The sequence below is a fragment of the Phyllobates terribilis genome, unplaced genomic scaffold (genome assembly GCF_046119375.1).
Source record: "Phyllobates terribilis strain yellow unplaced genomic scaffold, ASM4611937v1 Scaffold_1__5_contigs__length_1240528914, whole genome shotgun sequence".
Lineage (NCBI taxonomy): Eukaryota > Metazoa > Chordata > Amphibia > Anura > Dendrobatidae > Phyllobates > Phyllobates terribilis.
In genome coordinates this window covers 366,443,298-366,459,103 of record NW_027362761.1, presented here as the reverse complement: position 1 = coordinate 366,459,103, position 15,806 = coordinate 366,443,298, and the positions used below count along the sequence as shown (strand labels likewise).

The 15,806-nt window shown below is 47.7% G+C and overlaps 2 protein-coding genes across 6 annotated transcripts in view; one reads left to right on the top strand and one right to left on the bottom strand.

The window, feature by feature from the left end:
- PTPN11 (protein tyrosine phosphatase non-receptor type 11) overlaps positions 1-7,968 on the bottom strand; it is a 90,521-nt gene extending 82,553 nt beyond the window's left edge. Inside the window, exon 1 of the mRNA XM_073676356.1 lies at positions 7,444-7,968. Coding sequence (XP_073532457.1) covers positions 7,444-7,457 — 14 coding nt within the window. The 5' untranslated portion in view covers positions 7,458-7,968. The remainder of the gene's footprint in view (positions 1-7,443) is intronic.
- Positions 1-14,142, top strand: part of RPL6 (ribosomal protein L6) — a 566,325-nt gene extending 552,183 nt beyond the window's left edge. For 2 of the 5 annotated variants that reach the window (XM_073676361.1, XM_073676362.1), the window contains exons 2-7: positions 9,164-9,313; positions 9,397-9,495; positions 9,596-9,739; positions 11,786-11,834; positions 12,435-12,619; positions 13,954-14,142. In XM_073676361.1, coding sequence (XP_073532462.1) covers positions 9,164-9,313; positions 9,397-9,495; positions 9,596-9,739; positions 11,786-11,834; positions 12,435-12,619; positions 13,954-14,106 — 780 coding nt within the window. In that variant the 3' untranslated portion in view covers positions 14,107-14,142. Of the gene's footprint in view, positions 1-7,932; positions 8,074-8,516; positions 8,570-9,163; positions 9,314-9,396; positions 9,496-9,595; positions 9,740-11,785; positions 11,835-12,434; positions 12,620-13,953 lie in introns of those variants that run through there. The other 3 variants (XM_073676357.1, XM_073676360.1, XM_073676358.1) reach the window with 3 other exon arrangements.
- Positions 14,143-15,806: the final 1,664 nt, after the last annotated feature.

The window sequence follows — 15,806 nt, the reverse complement described above, 5'->3', positions numbered from 1 at the left end:
ACAGTCCTACATAGTCACTGTAGAAGGTACATACCTTATGGGAATAAAAGGGCTAGGAATAGGAGGGAAGCCAATGTGGCTAAATAAGGACGTCAAGAGGGCAATGAAAAACAAAAAAAGGGCTTTCGGTAAACTTAAACAAGAAGGCAGCGAGGAAGCGCTAATATCTTATAGGGAAAAAAACTAAATCTGGTAAGAAACAAATAAGAATAGCAAAAGAGGAGACAGAGAGACTAATTGCCAAGGAAAGTAAAACGAATCCCAAACTGTTCTTTAACTATATAAATAGTAAAAGGATTAAAACTGATGGAGTTGGCCCATTGAAAAATAACCTGGGTAAATCATAGAGGGCGATGAGTGTAAGGGTATGTGCACACGATGCAGAAATGCTCAGGATTTTTTCCTGAGCGTTTCTGCATCTCTCTGGCAGGAAAAAACGCATGCGGAGTGTACATGCGGTTTCCTGCCAGGGACATGCGGAAATGAAGCGGTCTTCACTTTCATTTCCGCATGCGGGTTGACAAGCGCTTCCCAACCATTTTAGCATCACTTGGAAAGTGCTTGTCAACTTCACACTATATAAATCCATGCAACCGGCATGGATTTATATAGTGTGTGATGTCAAAAAATAAAAAATAAATCTATACTTTACCCTCTGATGGCCCCCGGTGTCCTGCTTCATCGGTCCCGGCTGCCGGCAGTGAAGACTTTAGGACCTTCCGACGTCAGCGTCACGTGACCCGTCACATGACTCTGACGTCAGCGAAGGTCCTTCTTCATTCAAACGCGAAGTGCCCGGAAGCCGGCAGGACGCAGCGCGGGCCGTCAGAAGGTGAGAATATATATATTTTTTATTTTATTCTTTTGGTACCTGGGTCTGGATGAGAGTCCTCTCATCCACACCCGGGTACCATCCGCACATTAGACCGCATGAAAAGCGCATCAACATATACAGTGATGCGGATTCCATGCGGTCTATGCAAGTCAATGGCGGCAAAAGAGCAGCGTTTCCGCAAAATTAATTGACATGCTGCGGATTTTTGACCGCAGCGTTTACGCTGCGGAAAAATCCGCATCATGGGCACAGCACATGCGGATTTCCATTGGGGAACATTGCTGCCCTTCTACCATGCGTTTTTCATGCGTTTTCCGCGGCGTTTACGCAACTGCAAAAACGCCGCGGAAACGCATGAAAAACGCATCGTGTGAACTCAGCCTAAAGCAAACCTACTCAATAGCTTCTTCTCCACTGTTTTCACAAAAGAAAACAATTTATCGGAGGAAATGCAGAGTGATAAAGTAAACCCTCCGCTAAATATCACCCACCTAACCCAGGAGGAAGTTCAGAAACGCCTAAATAATATCAAATAGACAAGTCACCAGATTGGGGAATGAGGGGCGCCATGCATACCAGGATTGGGGAATGAGGGGCGCCATGCATATCAGGATGGGATGAGGGTGCCATGCATACCAGGATTGGGAGATGAGGGGGTGCCATGCATACCAGGATTGGAGATGAGGGGGTGCCATGCATACCAGGATTGGGAGATGAGGGGGTGCCATGCATACCAGGACTGGGAGATGAGGGGTGCCATGCATACCAGGACTGGGAGATGAGGGGTGCCATGCATACCAGGACTGGGGATGAGGGGTGCCATGCATAGCAGGATTGGGGATGAGGGGTGCCATGCATAGCAGGATTGTGGGATGAGGGGTGCCATGCATACCAGGATTGGGGATGAGGGGTGCCATGCATACCAGGATTGGGGATGAGGGGTGCCATGCATACCAGGATTGGGGATGAGGGGTGCCATGCATACCAGGATTGGGGGAAATTTACCACCCTAGGCTTATACTTGAGTCAATAAGTTTTCCAGTTTTTTGTGGTAAAATTAGGTGCCTCGGCTTATACTCGAGTATATACGGTAGGCAGACCACATTAATATGTGCACAGAATGATCAACAATAGATGGTTTCAGTGCACATAGACTTCCATTGTTACACAGGACAATTTGCTGCTGAGAACAATGAAAATTTCAGCAAACCAAAAGATCATTTCACCAGGCAAATGAGTGTTTTACTCATTTGTCAGGTGATCAGCAGCCTGTTTTATACTGGACGATTATCGGGAGACGAATGTTCATTCAAGATAATCGCGAGGTGTACATGCCCCTTAATATGGCCAGGGGGTTGAGATATGCCGTCTTTGCTAATTTGAATACACACAAGCTGACTGAATCATTAAAAGAGGTGGTCTACTAGGTCTACTACTATTTCATTGATGACCTAGGTCATCAATGTCTGATCGGCCAGGTCCTGGCCCGGTACCCCCCTGATCAGCTGTTATCGGTGTCGGTGGCCATCTTCTGGTAGTGGCCAGGGCTTGGTACAGCACATCCACCTCCTATTCAAATCAATAAGAGGCGGATGTGTAGTATCCTGCTGACACTATAAGATGGAACAGCTCTGCAAGTGAGTATTTCTGGCCGGCGGCCACCCCTGCCACCGATAACAGGTGACTGGCGGAGGAGCCGGGTGTCGGACCCCAACTGATAAGACATTGATGAGCTATCCTAAGGATATGTCATCAATGAAAACGTAGTGGACAAAAGGAACCTGACAGCTGATAACTGCTGCCCAATCGAGGGAGTAGCATGTATCAGACACTGGCTGTATGATTTCTGCCATATATATTTTAACTCTAAAATGCTTGCGGCCTCCCTATACACGCACGCAGGTACAGACCCTGTCCTCTAGGGCAGAGGGCAGGAAGAAGCTGCTGGAAACCCCCTGTCCCAGCGATATCCAGCTCAGTTCAGTCCCTGGCAGCCATTAAACCATGATTTTTTTTTATCGGATAGCACTCGGATCAATGTTATTCATTGGAAAAAAAAAAATAAAAAAATCGCAGCATGCTGCAATTTCACTTTGAAATCAGATGCCACTTATCCTTTTCAAGTCTGTGGGTGCGTGGAAAACATCAGACTGACTCGGATAACATCAGAGCACACTATGCTGACACTTGGATCGAACTCTAATCAGAGTTTGATCAGTGTCATTTGCACAATCGGCCAGATTCTCTCAGATGAGAGAAAATATGGCCGTCTGACCGTAGCCTAAGTCTGTATTCTGCAGTCTTGCTCATGACATGGAGGAGCCCAATCATTTATAAAAAGTGAAAGTGGAGCAGTAAGGGTGCTGTCACGGCACTGTGCAGGATACCCCTGGGTTAGGGGCGCCTTCCCTTTCCTCAAGCCTAGGGGGTGCCCTAATCTATCCATGCTCCCCTGATTACTTCTGATAATGAAGATGCCAAGGCCACATGCCTCGCTGAGATCCTATATCAGCCCTTATCTGTCCCCTCCCTCACCCAGGGAAGTGGGGAGTAGCAGTGTATAAGAATACACCAACCAGACAAACAAGGGAAGACAGACTGAGTTAAATGAAATACCAATCATACAAAATGCTCTCAAGCAATAGAGTGGAACACCGGGGAGTTAAGGAAGGAAAAACCAAATAGGAGAGGATGAGCACACAGACAAACCCCAAACAAAAGTCTTCTGAACAACTCTCCAAAAGCCACCTCCCAACAACCAACACCTTCAACTCCAGAACCAAACAGTATGAACTAACACTGACGATCCCTGATTGCAAGAGGCAAGTATATATAGCATAGGTGAGTGGCCAACATTGAACAGCTGAGACCATGAAAGCAGGAAAGCTTCAGGAGCTCTGAACTGAACAGATTAACCTATGCACTGCTAACAGAAACCTGCACTGTTTTAATATGAAGGTGAAGTGTTTATAGTCAGTGCAGGAGTACATGAAATCAGACACCACAGTTTTCAGGTCCCTCTCTGTCAAGGTAAACCCATGACAGGTGCTTTCACATTGCGTTTTAGGCATCCATCAGTGGCTCACATCGAGGCTTACACAAACAACAGGGCCATAGACTACAATGGTTCCAACAGAGCGAATGTGTGCTCTGACGTACATCATTTACGGGCGTGTATGCAGTCTACTACATCTGAGCGTCAACCTCCAGTAGGAGTACACACCCGAAAAGAATGCACTCAGATCGCACGTTTGCTCTGCCTGCACCATTATAGTCTATGGCCCCATCATTGCATACGTCCAAATCCTGTTTTTGGGAGGGGGGGAGGGGGCGTTAGTTCAGACATAAGCCCCGACATGAACCACTTAACGGGTTCCAGAACGCAATGTGAAAGCACCCTTAGTCTCCACGCCATTTGTTCCATATTCAGGGAAGTATGAGCAATCTAGTGCAATCTGCCTTTATTGCTCTATCCCTGTCAGGCAGACACTTCCTCTCTACAGACACGTAACAAGTAACAGCACAACTCGTAGTAACCTGACCACAGACAGGAAAAGGCTGCCCCAAACCAAGTGCCTAACAGTTATACTCCATTGCAGGCAGCCGCCCCTCTGAATGTCTCAGGGGGCAGGAAAGGGAGTGGATGGTTGTCCTAAAATAGAGCAAGATGCCAAAGACATAACATGGGGAAACTGTGATCACAGCAGGTCTGGACAACTTGTTATCACCGGGACATGGTATAGCATATTACACTATGAAGGGCAATACAGCAATACATGGCCCATGTAATACATAGAGAACCCAAGTGCACCAGTGGGATTGCCATTGACTCATCCTTGTAAATGAAATGTATATAATTATAGGCAGCATTCACACATCCCAGTGCCACCATCAGAATATGGATCATGCTGCACGGACTAACCATGGGTCTCCTGACCCAAAGTGGGACAGCCTTACAGTGGGTTGCAAAAGTATTCACCCCCTTGCTTTTTACCTATTTTGTTTACATTACAACCTGTATTTAAATATTTTTGCAATCCAATTGGTGTGTGATGCATCAGCAGTAAATAGTCTAAGTTGATGAAGTTGATAAAAATATAGGCACACATTTAATTTATGGTATCAAATAATTAAAAATTGGCATGTGCATATGTATTCCATCCCTTTTGCGATGAAGCCCCTAATACTTTCTGGAGCAAGCAATTCCCTTCATAAGTCACATGCTTAGTGATAGGAAGTCCACCTATGTGCAATCTAAGTGTCACATGGCCTATCAGTATATACACACCTTTTCTGAAAGGCCACAGAGGCTGCAACACGAGTAAGCAAGAAGCACCACTAACCAAACAACACCATGAGACCAAGAAGATCTCCAAACAAGTCAGGGACAAAGTTGTTGAGAAGTACAAGTCAGGGTTGGGGTTATATAAAAAATATCCCAATCTCTGATGATCACCGGTGCACCATCAAATCCATTATCATAAAATGGAAAGAACATGGTACCACAACAAACCTGCCAAGAAAGGGCCGCCCACCAAAACTCTTAGCCCAGGCAAGGAGGGCATTAATCAGAAAGGCCACATAGAGACCAAAAGGTAACCCTGAAGGAGCTGCAGAGACTGGAGTATCTGTCCATACAACCACAATAAGCCGTACACTCCATAGAGGTGGCCTTTATGAAGAGTGGGCAGAAAAAAGCCTTTACTTACAAAAAATTGTAAGGCTCATTTTGAGTTTGCCAAAAGACATGTGGGAGACTCAACAAACATATGGAGGAAGGTGCTGTGGTTATTGAGACTAAAATTGAACTTTTTGGCCACCAAGTAAACTTTATGTCTGGCGCCAAGCCAACACAGCTCATCACCCCCAAGAACACCATCCCCACAGTGAAACACGGTGGTGGCAGCATCATGCTGTGTGGATGTTTTTCGGCAGCAGGGTCCGATTCGAGAAGAAGATGGATGATGCAAAATACAGGAATATTCTTGAGCAAAACCTGTTCAGTCTGTCAGTGATTTGAGACTGGGACAGAGGTTCATCTTCCAACAAGACAATGACCCAAAGCATACTGCTAAAGCAACACTCAAGTTGTTTTAAGGGGAAACATGTAAGGCTATGTGCCCACGTTGCGGAAATGAAGCAGAAAATTTCTGCTTCATTTCCGCATGTCCTCTCCCGGAAAAACGCATGCGGAATTCCGCACGCGTTTATTGCGCGTTAATTCGCGCGCTTATCGCGCGTTTACCACATGCGGAATTGCACAAGCAATTCCGCTTGCGGAAACGCAAAATTAACGAACATGCTGCGGATTTTTGAACGCAGCATAAACGCTGCGGAAAAATCCGCAGCGTGGGCATAGAACTTGCGGAATCCCCTTGGGGACCATGGGGAGCGGATTACCTAGCGTTTACGCTGCGGAAATTCCGCAGCGTAAACGCTTGAAAAACGCTACGTGGGCACGCAGCCTAAATGTTTTGGAGTGGCCTAGTCAAAGCCCAGACCTTAATTCAATTGAGAATCTGTGGTCAGACTTGAAGATTGCTGTTCACCAGAGGAAACCATCTAACCTGAAGGAGCTGGAGCAGTTTTGCAAAAATCCCAGTGGCAAGATGTGGGAAAGCTCATAGAGACTTATCCAAAGCGACTTGCAGCTGTAACTGCTGCAAAAGGAGGCTCTACAAAGTACTGACTTTAGCGTGTGAATAGTTTATGCACACTGATATTTTCCGTTACTTTTCTTATTTGTTGTTTGCTTCACAATAAAAAGAAAACCAAGGGGGGGGCAGTAGTGGAGCGCACAGGGGGGGCAGCGGCAGAGCGCACGGGGGGGGGGCAGCGGCAGAGCGCACGGTGGGGGGCAGCGGCAGAGCGCACGGTGGGGGGCAGCGGCAGAGCGCACGGTGGGGGGCAGCGGCAGAGCGCACGGTGGGGGGCAGCGGCAGAGCGCACGGGGAGGGCAGCGGCAGAGCGCACGGGGGGGGCAGCGGCAGAGCGCACGGGGAGGGCAGCGGCAGAGCGCACGGGGGGGGCAGCGGCAGAGCGCACGGGGGGGGCAGCGGCAGAGCGCACGGGGGGGGCAGCGGCAGAGCGCACGGGGGGGGCAGCGGCAGAGCGCACGGGGGGGCAGCGGCAGAGCGCACAGGGGGGGGCAGCGGCAGAGCGCACAGGGGGGCAGCGGCAGAGCGCACAGGGGGGGGCAGCGGCAGAGCGCACAGGGGGGGGGCAGCGGCAGAGCGCACAGGGGGGGGGCAGCGGCAGAGCGCACAGGGGGGGGGCAGCGGCAGAGCGCACAGGGGGGGGGCAGCGGCAGAGCGCACAGGGGGGGCAGCGGCAGAGCGCACAGGGGGGGGGCAGCGGCAGAGCGCACAGGGGGGGGGCAGCGGCAGAGCGCACAGGGGGGGGGCAGCGGCAGAGCGCACAGGGGGGGGGCAGCGGCAGAGCGCACAGGGGGGGGGCAGCGGCAGAGCGCACAGGGGGGGCAGTAGTGGAGCGCACAGGGGGGGCAGTAGTGGAGCGCACAGGGGGGGCAGTAGTGGAGCGCACAGGGGGGGCAGTAGTGGAGCGCACAGGGGGGGCAGTAGTGGAGCGCACAGGGGGGGCAGTCTCACCTCCTGGATGTCATTGTACAGCTCAGCTGCAGGCTCTCCCGGCTGTTGGATCAGGGCCCCGGGGCCTCCGCACAGCGGCGCTATTCCCAGCGCAGAGCTAGTAATCGGGTGGCGATCAGACGCAGGCCTCCAGCAGCAGCTCCACCACCACCCGGGCGGCCACCAATGACGTCATCAGACCGCGCCACCAGACAGCCCTCCGGTAACTTTTCTCAGAATGACAGAAGTAGCAGAAAGCGCCGCACAATGCTATGTGGTGCGTCTCCGTACTGGGACAGTCATGGAGAAACTACTGGAAGCAGCGGAAACCATCAGTTTGGATGAAAACCGGAACCCCAGGCATCCGTGTACTTGTCTCTCCCGGAATACGCATCAGACTCGAGCCCGACCGGAGCATTTACAAAAACATATCATCCGAATGTATTAATTACTCCGGCAACGTCGCGACAACGTGACGTCAAAGGCGGCGGCGGCAAGTCGTATCGAAAGAGTGCAGCCCAGGAGTTAGAACTACATCTCCCAGAATCCTCTGCGGCGGAAGTGACGTATGCGTCGGGTTCTTATACTGCCATTTCCCGGATGTTAACCCTTTTTCCTTTCAGCCAAGGTAGGAATGGCGGATGTTCTGTGGTGAGAGCGGGGCCCTGGCGGTGTAATCCGATGGAATCCTGTCCCGGGTGCCGGCCTAACTCCTCCCGGACTACCCGGGGCTGTCAGCAAATAGTGCAGCTGCATTGTGGGGCCGATATGGCCCGTTATGGGGGTGTAGTGTCCGTGTGACGAGTGTGTCCCGGCCTGGTGCTGTGTACATGCCGGAGCCGGTTGTGCATGTCTCCGGGGCTGCGGGCTCCTTATGTCAGATGTAGCAGAGCGGAGTGTGTGAGCGCTGCAGAAAGCTGCACTGACCGGCGGCAGGCCGGGTGGGCACCAGAGATTCTTGCCGTTAGTGCAGGCTCTGGGGGGATTGTCCTCCCACGGCGGTTGCCCTGATCCCCTCTCTGGCAGGTGCAGTCCTGTAATGCAGCTTTGTACTTTTCTACTAGTTTTACCCCAGTTTACTCTTTTTTGTGCAGCTTTGGTGATAAAGGGGTTGTCCAGAGAAAACAGGTTATCGCTTGTCTGCAGGGTAGGTAATAACGTGCCGATCGGTGGGGGTCTCTGTGCCGTTCGACTGCCGCTTCATAAATTCTATGGTATTTTCCGGTGGTAAACAAAGCGTATTGCTCATTAGCTCCATAGGGAATGCACACTACCTGTCTATGCTCACATGGTTAAATGTCCCAGCGATCAAGTTGTTATTTAGCAGAGAGGCCATAACTTGTCTTTACCAAGTAACAACTTCTAATAAAACTGATTTAAAACCATATAATGATGCAAAAAAATTAACATTATGATAAATTATTAATTTTAACAAAATTGGTGCGAAACCTTCTCCAGGTATTTGATATTGGTCAGTATCAGATGAGTGGGGATGTGACCCCCGGCACCCCCTGCTGATCAGCTGCTGGGGTCGGATGTCAGCACTGAGCCGGAGCTGGCCATTACATGTTTACATGGGACCCCCACCTGATCTGACTTTGATGCTGTAGTAAGGCTAGGTCTTTGATATTGTGTGCCCAGAGAACTCCTATAAGTCTCCCCACCCTCACAATTTTGCAATTTTGAGTAATCACTTTTAGCTTCTGAGTCCAATACTTTCTAATCAGCTTCTTAATTACAGATGGCAGAAGAACAGGCTGTGAAGAAGGTCAGGAAGCATCATGGCAGCCGCAACCCAGTACTGGTACGTGGAATTGGGAGGTATTCCCGGTCTGCAATGATTGCAAGGAAAGCACTGTACAAGCGCAAGTACAAGGCCCCTGAGACTAAAGTAAGCAGCTCCGCTTGTAATACAGTTTAATATGATTTTATTTCTTTTTTTGTCGTTTAATATCTATTGTTTGACTTGTTTAGATTGAGAAGAAGCAGCGGGAGAGGCCCCGTGCTACCGTGAGTAAGACAGTTGGTGGAGATAAGAATGGTGGAACTCGTGTGGTTAAACTGCGCAAAATGGTATGTGTTGGTGTTCCTCCTTATTGGGGGGACAGGTACACGTTTTGGGAGGTCTTTTCTAATGACCTGGCTTTACATTGTTTGATTTTCCTACTTTCAGCCCCGTTACTATCCTACTGAAGATGTTCCACGTAAGCTTCTGAACCACGGCAAGAAACCCTTTAGCGAGCACAAGCGCAATCTGCGCTCCAGCATCACCCCTGGGACTGTGCTGATTCTTCTTCAAGGACGTCACAGGGGAAAGGCAAGTACCATCTCAGACATGAACGGCCTGTCGGGAAACTAGTGTAGAGCTATCACATCGGCTAACCAGGAGAAGACACATATATGTGAAATGTCACCCTGCATTCACAGCGACAGCTTTGTAGTAAAAGGCACATGAATGGAGGACGTCCACCTACAGATGAGCTGATGTATGGCGATGTTCTTGTAATGCAATTCCTTAATGTTGCAGCAGAACTATGTGCTCTTCTTGGTAACAGTGCTGTAAGGTTTTAAAGGCTGACTTGACTGACATACCTGAAATTCGCCGAAATGAGCACAATTGCCATTCTTTACCTAAGAATGCAGCTCAGTTTTGCTCCATTTCTTATCTACCAATGTTAATGCTCTGTGTACAGCTGAGAGAATGATTGAGCAGTGTCTTTATCACTTACCTCGTCTATATAGGGCACCCATACACATTAGACTAATGTCAGCAGACATTGACTGGCTTGGCTGAAGGTCTAATATGTATGGGGGGGCCGACTGACTGATAGAGATGTTGATCGCGCATGTCCATTTTCGCACTGCCCATCACGTTATTCCTGAGATATGTCAGCTGGCAGCTTTCTAATAGAGAATACTGGACTGCTCAGCCAAGTAAGGGCCAGTGTGTATGGGAGAGATGGCTCTTAATGCTGATGGAGGTGCTTAGCTGGATTTAAAGCTGTTCTTCCAGCAGTGATGGAGGCAGAAGCTGATAAGATGCTTGGTAACGAACTCTGCGCGTGTGGGTGGATCTTTTAATGGCGGTTCACATGCTGCATATTTAGTGCAGATGTTTCTGCAACAAAATCAATATGTATTTGGTGCAGAATTCTTACTTTCCTTTGTATAGGATGAAATCTGCTGAATCCGCACAAAGTATTGGCATAGTACAGACTTAAAGGGGTTGTCCTGACTTTGGCCAGAAGTCTGCAGTCAATGTAACTGCATATTTCTAAGTCTGCACACTTTCGTGATTCCCTAGTATTGCCCTTGCAAGTAGGTGATCATGTAACTCCTATTAAAATCCACACCACAGGTCTATTTCCAAACAACTGTAACGTGTAGAAACGTTTATTGAAGTCTCCTCTAGTTAAAATCCGCATCAGATATGCAAGTTGTGAACCTGTCCTAAAAGTACCTGGACACACACACACACGAATAAATATTGAGTTTACAGATACAATTGTGGGTGTATAATACATTTTCCAATACAAAGGAGAAGTTTCTCAGCAGCACTGCTCATCTTCATCCGCAACCGGTGTATACACAGGGATCATGGGCTGCATGTGCTCAGCAGCAGCATATAGCACTTCTAGTTTTATGGAAAGAGAACCCCTTTCCTCGGTGTACTTTATTCCAATCACATGCAGACATCCCTCAGGCCAAAGTGGTTATGTTCACTCTCCCTTCCTCAAGACCTGTACGTGCACGCAAAATGGTGTTGGCTTGAGATTGGGATAAAGCACATTGATGAATTACTTGGTGCCAGAAGCAATTCTGAAATGTTTGTATCGTCAAAGTTTTGTGATATGAGCAGCACTGTGGATCAGTGGTTACCACTTTTGTATCGCAGCGCCGGGGTCCTTTTTCCAGTTCGCACTGCAGACAAATCTCCAAGGAGATTGTATGTTCCCCTCATGTTTGTGCAATTTCTCACTCCTAAAGGCTTACTAAAAAGGATTTTAGATTCTAAGCCCCCAATGGGGACAGTGAGTGACTGTATAGCACTGCAGAACATGTTGCTATATAAGCAAGCAATTAATAATTTCATGTAGTCAGAGGTCTGGGTAGCTGCTCCAGTTCCAGGAGTAGATCCATTCAGTACCTTTTGGGTTCATGCAATATATTTTATGAAATTGACCTTGTAATGCCTGTAAGGCAATTGGTTACATTATCAAATTGTATGACTACTGTCTGCTACATCAATTACTTTGACATTACATTTTTTGGGGGGTGTATATTTCATGTCTAAGAATAGTAATTCATAGGAGACTCCTGCTGGATTAAAGAAAAAAGGCTAACTTTATTTTTCTTCTTGTAGCGTGTTGTCTTCCTGAAGCAACTTCAGACTGGTCTTCTGTTGGTATCCGGTAAGTGTCACATTGCTCTTCTCACTACAAGTCCATAATATATTATCTGATTGAAACCTCTAGAATTACTAGAATGAAATCTTGAATTAAAGGGAACCTTTTTCCTTGTGCTGATAAGCCATACATCGTATGATCCAGCATGTACACTGGATATCACTGTACTGAACAACATGGGTACAGTCATGTTGTAATTGAGTGACACTTTTCCTATAAACTTGATGGAACAAAGCCAAAATAGTATATTATACACTTTATAATTCTCATGGTCATGTTTAATATCTTGCATTCCAAATCCTGTGCACCCGATTCATCACACAGTTGTCGTCAGGATACTTGCGTAAACCTGCTCTAATTTGTGACTTTTGAGGTTTTTATTCAATCTCTGCAAAATCATTGAACATCACAGGAGGACGGGTCATAGACCAGCAGGGTCACAAAATTCATGAAGAGCGCTTTCTTGTTTTAATGGATTTAGCACCTCTTACTCCAGAGCACTGCTCACAGAGACTGACTAACAAAATGCCAGTCTTGGTGAATCAGAAACTATTGTATTGTAATATAATTTTTTTAACTTTTATATATTTCTTTGTCTTAAATTAGGTCCCCTGACCATCAATAGAGTTCCTCTCAGAAGAGCTCACCAGAAATTTGTCATTGCCACATCCACTAAAATTGATATCTCCAAAGTCAAGGTCCCAAAACACTTAACTGACTCCTACTTCAAGAAGAAGAAGCTGAGAAAACCCAAGCACCAGGAGGGAGAGATCTTTGACACCGAGAAGGAAGTAAGTGACTGCTCATCAGAAAAAAATTGCTTCTTTCTCTGCCTGAATTGATCAGTCATTATCAAAATTCTCAATTCTGAGGTAAAATCTGTATTCAGTGAAGACAGGCTTTCCCGTTACTGAGATAGGAGATGGCAGCTGCTACTGATGAGATGCTATGTAGATGGGAGGAGCTGCAGGCAGAGCGCCCCCTTACTATCTAGATAGGAGATGGCAGCTGCTACTGATGAGATGCTATGTAGATGGGAGGAGCTGCAGGCAGAGCTCCCCCTTACTATCTAGATAGGAGATGGCAGCTGCTACTGATGATGCTATGTAGATGGGAGGAGCTGCAGGCAGAGCTCCCCCTTACTATCTAGATAGGAGATGGCAGCTGCTACTGATGAGATGCTATGTAGATGGGAGGAGCTGCAGGCAGAGCTCCCCCTTACTATCTAGATAGGAGATGGCAGCTGCTACTGATGATGCTATGTAGATGGGAGGAGCTGCAGGCAGAGCTCCCCCTTACTATCTAGATAGGAGATGGCAGCTGCTACTGATGAGATGCTATGTAGATGGGAGGAGCTGCAGGCAGAGCTCCCCCCTTACTATCTAGATAGGAGATGGCAGCTGCTACTGATGAGATTCTATCTCAGTAACAGGAAAGTCTGTCTGTCTTCACTGAATACAGATTTTACCTCAGAATTGAGAATTTTGATAATGATCATTTAAGAGAGAAGCAGATTTCTCTGATAAGATATATTACAAAGTTGCTTATTTTCATGTGTACTATTGATTTAGGAAATAAAAACTAAAACTGCTGTTACTCTTTAAGTTCTTTTAAAGTATACTTGTTTCACATGACCACTGAGCGATTAAGCAAAATTGTATCAAACCTCCACTGAGTGAAGACCAAAAGCTTAGACCACCACGAATACCAGACTGAAAAGTCTCCACTTAGATTTCCATTACTGGAACTATAACACTACACTACTAAAGTGCTATTGATTGACAACCCTTCGCTTGGAATGTTGTAAGATTTCCATTAACTTAAGTTTTTTATAAGGGGCAGGAGATTCAGTTCAGACACCAATATGATGTCCTTACCTGTCTCTAAAATGTCAAAGCATTTGAGTGCAGTTTCCCTTTAACGTTTAGTTGTCTTTTTGGTACTTTGATTTAAATGTCAATTAAATTATTTTTGAGTTATTTATTTATTTTATGAAGATGAAAAGTGTAATTGCAAATTGATCTGAATTGTAAGTTAATGTCTTGTTTGAGCATCCTGTAGAAGTGTGCAAACTACACAAATGCTTTCAGAATTGTAAGTGACCCTTGTTTCATCTGCTCCTTAGAAATATGCAGTCACACAACAGCGCAAAGCAGACCAGAAGTTTGTTGACTCGCAGCTCCTGTCCGTCATCAAGAAAGAGCCCCAGCTTCGTGGATACCTGCGCTCCATGTTTTATCTGTCAAACGGAATGTATCCACACAAACTGGTCTTCTAAGAAACATCAGAGTTAATAAAAGATGTACATCTTCTACTTGGGTTTTGTTTTCTAAAAATCCCCTGTTGCGACGATAAATCTTTATTCTTTCCTTCTGCTGCTAGAAGTTGGTAAAAGCAAATGTTTATATTGTGCTAAAAGAAAATAGTTACCTAATAGCAAAATAGCCCCTGGACTGATCCAGACTGCAGTGGAACTGGGCCCCTATCTGGGGTTGCAGGCCCACCAACACTCTGCGGATGATGGCGGGCTTGCGTGGGGTTACATTCCCATCGACACCCGGCAGAGGATGGCTCTGGATACTCTGGGGGCCTGTGCCCCTGTCTGGGGTGGCATCCCCGTCGGTTCAGCGGTTGCGTCCTGGGGAGACAGGCCGATCATCCCGCTGGAGCGTCTCGGCGTTCTCTGTGCAGTAACATGTAATTAAAATTGATGTAAGGGTGGAACAGGTGCTACTGTTTAACTGCCCAAGCACCGTTGTTCCAGGCTTCCCAGCTTCACTTCTCCCTATCATGGAGAGAGAAAGTGAGCAGCAGCAGCAAGTTCAACAGCCGCCATCTTCACCATCTCAGCGGCTGTTTGGGGAGCTTCAAAAGGCACGTCACCCTCGAGCTACTGGTAATGCCCGGTCCTCAGGAAAGCGAGGTTTGGGGTCCAGGTCCAGTAATCATAGCTCCAGCAGGATGGACGAATCTTCAGCTGTCAGGGAATATCCCCCGGCTGGGAGGTCCTTCCTCCAAACCGGTACCAGCCCTTTGAGCCGCCTGGGTAAGTGATCTTCGAGAAAGTTCACTTAGTAATGGAGTATCCCTTCTCCTCTTCTATTTTTTTTAACGGGAAGAAGTGTGCATCCAAAACCAAGCGTTTTCAATGTGCATTGTGTAACACCGTCCTTCCAGACTCCTATCCCAAAAAATTGTGGCAACCCTGTGACGCGCCCCCTGGGACCGTGAGGTACTTGGTAGCCGGGCCGGTCGGTTCTATTGAATAAAGAAAAGAGGGGAATTAAGTTTTTGGGGTTTTTGTTTAAGTTAAGTTTTGTGACGCCACCCGTGGTATGCGGCTATAGGTGGCCGCCGCTGCTGTTCAGATCCACTGGGGCCGTTGGTGACGCAGCAGAGATGGTTCATCTCTCCACGAGTAGAGCTAGCCCCCAGGGCAGTTAATTAGGTGATTTTTATAGATGGTGGTGTAGTGCAAGGTAGGTGACGCAGCAATTAAGTCAAGGACATAGCGGGGTGCAGTCTTCAAGTTTTTTACTCAGTTTTTACGGTGCTCCAGGTTACAACTGCTAACCATGTTATAAAAGCCAACCGAGTCCTGTGTCCTCCGGGGAAGTAATCCAGCCAACTCTCAGATAACTTGGGTGCACTTGATCGGGACCCCCTTCTTGTGTACCTTTCCCGGGTCATCTCTCTCTGTGCTGGCTCTCGCCCTCCTGCCCTACGCCTCACACAGTGTCCCGAGCCAGTAGCCGTGGGCCTTGTTGGGTGACGTCCTGTCTGTCCCCTTTTGTCCTATATGGCCACCTTTTCAGCGAATGTGTGTGGTTGTTTGGCTACGGCACTTGAAGATACCGCAACCTCTGGTTTGCTAGTTGAGTCTTGCAGTCCTCCACTAGTCTGGGGCCGGTCCCCTACTGCGACCTTATCCCTTCACGGTCAGCATGAACTCGGGTGCACGTGTGGACTCCGCTCTTC